Raw genomic sequence first — 8164 nt, 5'->3', positions numbered from 1 at the left:
TGCTTGGCGTGGTCTGATGTGCAGCTGACCCCTCCCTACCCTCCGGGTCCACTGTAGGCTCAGCCTGCATTGTTTTATTACCTTTCCCTCTGTCTGGTTTCTTCTGTGCCTTTGGTGTGGGAGGGTACTGCTGTGCCTGAGCACAGTCCTTCCCCCGGGGCCGGCGGGACCTGAGGTGCACTGTTCACACTGTCTGCTAGGACCCAACCCTGCTCCTTGTCATCACTGTCCTTGGAGTCACAGTGCTCCTGCTGGCCCTGAGGAACATGAACTCAAGGAAGAGATGTATCACCCTACAGGACTCTGAAACCAAGTACCCACTGCCTTTGATTGAGAAAGAGGTAATGGAGTCAGCCCACCCTTTCCACTGTCAGCCTGTGAAAGAGAAGAGCACGAGAGTGGTGGGGGATGTGCTGGCTGGGAAGGCAGGGCAATGGGACAGGAGTTTCAGGGCCTCCAGTTTGCTCCCCACTGAGTGTGTGTGTGTGTGTGTGTGTGTGTGTACATCTGTGTGTTCCGGGGTAGTCCCAAATAGAGCTCCTTTCCCAGGTATCTTAGTTGCCCAGAAAGGCTTCTAGAAAGCTGACAGTCTGCCTCTGTTTTCTATTTTATAGCAAATCAGCCACAACACCCGGAGGTTCCGCTTTGGACTGCCCTCACTGGACCATGTCTTGGGGCTTCCTGTAGGTGAGTGGGGTTTAGTATCATCGCCAGGACTGGGCCTTGCAGGCACTCTGCTCCTCTCAAAAACTCAGCTGGGGTGTAGCAGTCTCCTTGTTATCTTTCCTGACACGTGAGCTCAAGAGAGATAGGGAGATGGGCTTGGGGACAGTCCATTTCTTTTCTCACTGTTTGATTTGGGCTGACACAGAAGTGATATCTCAGCATTGAAAGGAAGTGCATCTAGAATCAGAAGGTCTGGGATCTCATCACAGGCTCCTTGCTGGGCAACCTGAGTCAAGTCCTTCAACCTCTCTGTGCCTCAGTCTATGAAATGGGGTTTCCCAGGCCTGTCCGCCGCTTGGGTTGTTGTGAAGGTAAAGTGACCGATGGATGAGAAAATTCAGAAAGTGCCAAGTGCTGTGTACATGTGAGGGGTAGAAGGAACTGATGTTCCCCTGAAGTCAGGAGAAAGGCCCAGAATGTGTGGAGAGGCAGGAGGGAGTCAAGTGTGTCTTCCCCACATAGTGTGGCTTTTCAGCAGGGACCTCAGATCCACACAAGGAGGGACCCATTGTGAATACCAGCCCTAGAGGTCTTAGAGTTCCGAGTTACCCCCTTTCTGGTCTGTACCACCACCAGACACCCAGTTTCATGTTGATGAGGTAGAAATCCTCTGCTAGGTCCACAGCCTGGGGATTCAGAGCTTTGTACAAATTGCTAGTGCTGCTTGCCAACCTGGTGGAGATCCTAATCCATGACCTACTTGTCCTACAAAACCTTGACCTCTCCTCAGGTGACCAGGCAGCCAGCCTGGCTCCTGAGCCTCCTCACTGCTTCCTCTCTCTGTCCCCATCCACAAGAGCTCAGTGTCCGCCTGCCTTCCAGCCCTCTGCCTAGTCTGTGGGGTGAGTCCTGTTGGCAAGAAGGCTAAAAGAATGAAAAACTTCGAGGAATAGAAATTTCTTAGAATCTTGCCATGACCCACCCTCTCCTCTGCCCTGGTGTAGGCGGTGCAAAGTTAGTGTGACAGGTAGTTTAGAGGCTTCTGGGAGAGTCTGCTATGAGGACTCGGCGATCACTGATGCTTTCCAGGTCAGAGGAAATGCAGCAGCTTAGAAATGGGGCCAGCTAGGCAGCCCCGTTTTCCCCGGGGACGGACACTGCCAGGCCAGGCCCAGGTTGGCTGCATCTGAAAGAGCCTATCTGAGGTCTCCAGGTTCAGATTTGTTCTCTGAAGGAAACTGCCTCAGGCATATATTTCTGCATATCCCTGATGCCCAGCCAGGCCACAGCCAGAGTCATTGAGCCTGTCTTTTCTTTCTTCCCTTCCTTTCTCTTCTCTTCATTTGAATTCCCGTATAGCGCTTGTCCTTTTTTAACCCCGAGTGTTTGCACCTCAGGCTTCAGGGCCTCCTCACAGACCCTGAGGACTTTCAAGGCTTCCTCCTCTCCTCCTTCTCTTCCTCCTTTCTGTGTCTCCCCAGGTTTCCGCTTCTGTCTGCACCTCTGCTCCATCTTTCCTGTGCATAGTTTCTACTCCCTTGGATGGCACAAAGCTTCATTTTGCCTCTGTCTCTTAGCATCTCTTGATGGCAGCTCCTGCCCTCACCACTGCTTGTCTTAGTCACTGAAGCTCCCACTTTAGATCCAGCAACCATCTGAGTCGCCATACCCACTATGTGACACTGGGTTGTAGTCACCATATGTAGGTCTCTGGCCATACCTGGTCCATTCGGTTCTACCCAGGAGGGGCAGAATTCCATGGCTCAAAACTTTACTGCTGCCCCTCGAGCAGAGCCATTGGCCAGAAAGACACAACACTCTTTCTAGAACTCCTGGTCTGCAGTATCCAAATCCCGGGGCCCAGCATACCTGTGAGTCTAGGGCGGCTCAAGCAGCAAGAGACAGATGAGGGGGTCGTGATTCATTCACAGACCCCACTGATCCACTCAGTCTAAGAAGAAATGACTTTGTGAAGGCAACATATTTTGCTTTAAAAGGGAAACACTCCTGGGATGCCTGGGTGGCTCAGTCGGTTAAGCGTCCGACTTCAGCTCAGGTCATGATCTCTTGGTTCGTGAGTTTGAGCCCTGCATCGGATTCTGTGCCAACAGCTCAGAGCCTAGAGCCTGCTTCGGATTCTGTGTCTCCCTCTCTCTCTGGCCCTTCCCCCCCCCCTCAAAAATAAACATCAAAAAATATTTAAAAGGGAAACACTCCTTTCTATTACTTTTAATACTCAGCCTCCAACTTTAATGAGGTCTTCCTGTTCCACAGAATATTTTGATGAGTGAGCGTGCATTCACACGAAGCTCACAGCTCCCCTGGGATGGGGGCAGGGCAGGCATATCGTCCCCACTCACCCAGAGAGGTGAAGTGACTTGCCCAGGGTAGCATGCAGAGTGACAAGGGCAGGCCTAGGACCCAGGCCTCCTGGATCTGGACTCCTCCTCTGCTTGGCCGTGCTCCCATGCACCCTGCCACATGCACCCACTTCCCTGAAGCCAAGTCCTTTATGGGAATCCTGAGTCCTGTTTAGGTTGGCTGTGCTCACATTTAACACTGCATGCTTTTTCTGCAGGTAACTATATCCATCTCTTGGCCAGAATTGATGGTGCTCTGGTGGTCAGGGCTTACACGCCTGTGTCCAGTGATGATGACCAAGGCTTTGTGGACTTGATTATAAAGGTAAATGGTGCCTACTGGGTCCACCTGCCTCACCCTCACAAGCCTATTAAAGGTGGTAGGGTGGAGAGGGGACTCGTGTCCTGGGAAGGGCTTTCCAGCACTGTCATTTAACAGTGAAGCTGTTGATTTGGCCAAGTCTTCAGGGGGTGCTTAGAGCAACTGTGAGCACAGAGGATTTTCTCTGCAAGGTTTCCAGTGGCAAATGGAATTTTTAGTTGTATGCAGCTGTGACCTCAGGTCTGCATGTGTGAAAACCAGGCTGCTTTATTTTTTCAGGTCTACTTCAAAAATGTACACCCCAATTATCCAGAAGGGGGGAAGATGACTCAGTACTTGGAGAACATGAAAATTGGGGACACCGTCCTTTTTCGAGGGCCCACCGGTCGCCTGTTCTATCATGAGCCAGGTACTAGGGGGTTTATGCTGGACTTCCTGCTGGGAAGAAGATTCCTGTGGTTGTTCTAGAAAACATCTCATGTTTGGGTCATGTGCACTTGTCCTTAAAGTCTTCATACATTCATTCAACACACACACTTTATGAGATTGTAAGCTTTGTTATGGTAGGGGAGTGCTGGGGTTTTTCCTCATCACTGTCTGTCCAGCACAACACCTGATACATAAGAGGTACCCGCTAATGCTGAAGAATGGATAGATGGATGCCATCCACACTCGCTCACTTACTCACATGTTCACCACCGACTCACTCTTTCACTGCTGTGGCTCAGTGCTCTGCGAGGCTCCATTTAATTTCACTGTGCCCCTCTCCTTCCTCAGAAGAAAAGGTCTAGTGAGTCCTCAAAGAAGCCCAGCCTCTGTTTCCACTTTGCACCAGGGCACGGGGACTGGAACGGGGCACACCGACTTGCTTTTCTGGTTTAGAATGGTGTGGCCACTTCCTCAGGTGGACTTTCCTCCTGGGGGTCCCAAGGAGCGTCTGGGATCTTTTGTAAGCTCTCAGGCAAGAGCTGCAGAAGTCAGAAGTATCCTCTGTGTTTCCAGGGAAGTTTTCAATCAAACCATACAAAACAAGTGACCCTGAAGAAAAGGTGGTCAGTCACCTGGGAATGATTGCTGGGGGCACAGGTAAGAGGCTTCTGGGGCTTCAGCCACAGGGTGGGTCCCCAGACTTTTTTGACTTTGGACTCATTTGATGCTAGAAGGGGTGGTGTGGGAGACCCTTTCCTAGCTGTTTTAGATGGAAGTGCAAGGTTGATGATAGGCCTGGAAACCAACCTCGTGTGCCCTGCTCCCCTTACTCAACATGGTGGCTGCCCCAGGAAGTCATGCTGGGGACCATAGAAAGGTCTGGGGACCGAGCTGACTAGGCCCACACATGGTCCCCCAAGGGCTCCTGGATCCAGGTCAAGCCTGATGCTCCCCATCCCTTGAAAACGAATGCCTGAAAGAATGGAACGTGGGAACACCTACAACGTGCCAGGCACCACAACGGGCACTCGTAAAATGAACACATTTACTTGTCGTTCTCTTTTACAAATGGGGACACGCAGCCAGGCACGTGACTGACCACGGTCAGACAGCAAGTGAGGGAGCTGGGTGTGCAGCCCACTTTCAGTTCCGAGCCAGTCTCCTTCCATCTTGCCACAGGAAAACAAGAAAGGGCCTTTCGATTTACTGTTGCATTGGAAGGGGAAACCAAAAGGAGGGGTGGTCTTCCACTTTGAGTTTTGGGGGCAGACATGAGAAAAGTAGGATTGCGGCTAAGGAAGACTGTTAAGGGGCTGCAGACCAGGGACTGTGGGCAGCAGAGAGGGAGAGAGAGCGGCTAGCTGTGTCCCATCTGCTACTATTCCAGGGATTACGCCCATGCTGCAGCTCATTCGCCACATCACCAAGAACCCCGACGACAGGACCAGGATGTCCCTCATCTTTGCCAACCAGGTCAGCTCTGCCCAATCAGCCCTGAGCTTGCAGGGGTGGGATGGAATGTTTGCTGAGCGGGGCCTCTGCCTTCATACCTCCCCCCCACTGAGCTCTCTCGCTGCTGGGGTGCCTGCGGCCTTGGGGGAGGGCCTGGTTTTTCGGTTGTTTTTTTGTTTTTGTTTTTAACTGTTCCCCCAGCCACTTTACGTACTAAGCTTTCCTTCCTTTCTTAATATGTAATTCTGGTTTTCTGAGTATAAAGTCATAGATGCCCTCAGTAGAAATTTCAGAAAATACAAAAATAAATATGACTTTTTTTTTTCTATACATGCCATATATTTGCAATTACATCTATAACACAGTTTTGTTTTTTCACCCAGCATTACCACACAGGCACTTTCTTCTCGTCAAAACTCTTTGTACATATTTTCATCAGTCTGTACCAAGTTGCACCATAATTTAGTACATCTTCTGCCTTCAGATTGTTTTCAGTTTTCCCAGTTGTCAAGTATATAGTGATGAACAATATAGCCTAGGCTTGATGCCTTTTAGATTATTTTCTTAAACAGAATCCCAGGAGTAGGATTGCTGGTGCAGGAACTGTGAAGAGTCTTGAGGTCCAGGTCCTCTGTGTGGTACCTCTGGGCCTGGCACAGGTTTCTCGTGGCTTTGGCTCCCTTTCCCCAGATGAAGCTCCAGCCTTTGCTTTCCTGTCCCATAGCTCTCCAGTGCTGTGGTATTAGGTGCGATCTTCTTTCCATATTACGGCCTTCGCCCCTTGCACTCCCTGCGAGAGGTCCTGGGCCCACACTAAGCTCGGTCCAGCCCGGCAGGATAGCTTGGTGCTCAGTGTGGATGGGGGTGGGGGTCTGGGCCGTCAGAATGAGGCCACCCAGCCTGTGCACCTGTGCTCAGCTGTGTCCTTCCAGCTGAGGACAGTCACCGCCTCTGCCGCACAGCCCACCTCCTCCACCCACGAGAGAGGGTTGGTAGTGCAGGAAGTGCCGCAGAACCTTCATTTGCCCCAGGAGCCGTGGTGACAGCATCCAACTAGAGCAGTGGCAGCTTGGGCAGACGTGTGCTGACCCGTGTGCCCAGTGTGGGGGACAAGCAGGATGTCCCTGGAGGGGCTTTGCTCACGTTCCTTATTTTCTAGACAGAGGAGGATATCTTGGTGAGAAAAGAGCTTGAAGAAGTTGCCAGAACTCACCCGGAACAGTTCAGCCTGTGGTACACCCTGGACAGGCCTCCTGTTGGTACGATGCCCATTGTCCCCACTGTGGGTTAGCTCCAACCCTTGACCCACCTCAGGAACTGGTCCCTGGGTTTGGTTTTTGGATCTGTGCTGGAGGGCTGAGACCTTCAGCTCTGTCTCTGCATGGGAAATGGAGGGATTTGAGGGAGAGAGGATTTGGGATGACCTGTTTGTGAGAGCACTCAAGGGCATGTGTGTGATATCTCAGCAGCAGTCCATACACGCGCTGAACCTCAGGAGGGACTCAGAGGGACACTGAGTCACTGGGTCAGTCTGAACACCCACTCCATGCTACACTTGATACAGCATCCCACAGAGATAGCACACACGTGGCATCTAATATGGCCAGTGACCCCTTCTCCCTTACCACCCGGCCTCTCCTGGATAGCAGTCATCACGTGCTAAGCCCCAGCCAGCTGCTGCGACCCTAGCCAGCACGTGGCTGCCAGCACGCGGCTACCACCACGCACAGCCCACCATCCGTGGCTGTCACTCTCCTGCTGCGCTGAACTGCACCTGCCTTGTCATATAGCTCACTGCCCAGCAGAGGGCGCCCCCAACTGAGCCGCAAACCTGAGTCTGTACGGTCCCAGATCACGGCCCCAGATCTCTGCCGTGACTCAGACCACACCCCACTATTGTGTTCTCCATCCCTGACAGTGCCGGCAGCATCAGACACCTGCTGGGGGCCTCAGAGTCCCAGCAGTGAGCCTGGGATCTGGGGGTAGACACTTCTGAAGGCTGCCTGAGCCTACCACGTCCTTGACTTTGCGGCTTCTCTGCAGAGAACAGCAATGCAGGCTTCTAAGTCTTGGAGAGTAGCCTGGGTTCCTTCTCTAGGGAGGCCAGGCAGGAGGCTTGGGGTCAGGGACTCCACCTGGCACCCCCACAGCTTTTTTCTACTTCTGCTTCATCTCAGGCTGGAAGTACAGCTCAGGCTACATCACCGCCAACATGATCAAAGAGCACCTCCCTCCTCCCGGCCAGTCCACGTTCATCCTGGTGTGTGGACCCCTGCCCCTGATCCAGACAGCCGCTCACCCTAATCTGGAGAAACTGGGTTATACCAAGGACATGATTTTCACTTACTAATACCTCCCTTGCTTTTATCAAATCTGCCTGGTCCCTTTCCTCTGTTTCAGAGTGAGCTCTGCCTCAGCACATTAAAGTGGCGTGTGTTCACAAGCGCCTGTAATGCATCCTTGAGCACATCGCTCCTTTTCTGGGTGTGGGCCTACGAAGCAGCATTCACAGGGTTGGAGATAAACTGGTTTCTGAGACCGCCTTGCTTGGGAGGCTCAATTCGTAGCTTTTCCCATAGTTTAGTGAAATAAGCTTCAGTCCAAAGCAGACAGCTCATGAGATGGGGCTTGTGGGACACCTGCTAGGCAGTTTTAGAAGGTTAGAAGGCCTTGGCCAGCCCTACATCTGAACTGTTCTCTGTCCCAAGGAGGTCAGGACTGGTAAAAGTGCAGGGGCAGAATTCCAGAAGAATCCAAGTGGGGTCACGTCAGCTTCCAATCTGTCTCCTGAACACCCCTCTTCAGAGTGTTCTGTGTTTAAGGCCAGACCTACTGGAGGGCCTAGGCACCCTCCACGTGCATCCTTCCTTCCTTTGTGGCATACCCTTGAAGTGGGAATGATGTTCAAATGTATTAGGGTAGTAGTAAATCCACA

The 8164-nt window shown here is 52.1% G+C and overlaps 1 protein-coding gene across 1 annotated transcript; it reads left to right on the top strand.

Annotated features, from left to right (window-relative positions):
* Positions 1 to 208: 208 nt before the first annotated feature.
* On the top strand, positions 209 to 7579 carry LOC115524987 (NADH-cytochrome b5 reductase 2). Its single transcript, XM_032595123.1, has 8 exons — positions 209 to 341; positions 615 to 687; positions 3245 to 3351; positions 3628 to 3757; positions 4351 to 4434; positions 5165 to 5250; positions 6389 to 6488; positions 7407 to 7579. The coding sequence occupies exons 1-8, from the start codon at positions 267 to 269 to the stop codon at positions 7577 to 7579; spliced, it is 828 nt and encodes a 275-aa protein (XP_032451014.1). The 5' UTR covers positions 209 to 266.
* The last annotated feature ends 585 nt before the right edge of the window (positions 7580 to 8164 follow it).

This window comes from Lynx canadensis, chromosome D1 (genome assembly GCF_007474595.2).
Source record: "Lynx canadensis isolate LIC74 chromosome D1, mLynCan4.pri.v2, whole genome shotgun sequence".
Classification (NCBI taxonomy): Eukaryota; Metazoa; Chordata; class Mammalia; order Carnivora; family Felidae; genus Lynx; species Lynx canadensis.
This window is presented reverse-complemented; position numbering and strand designations above follow the sequence as displayed.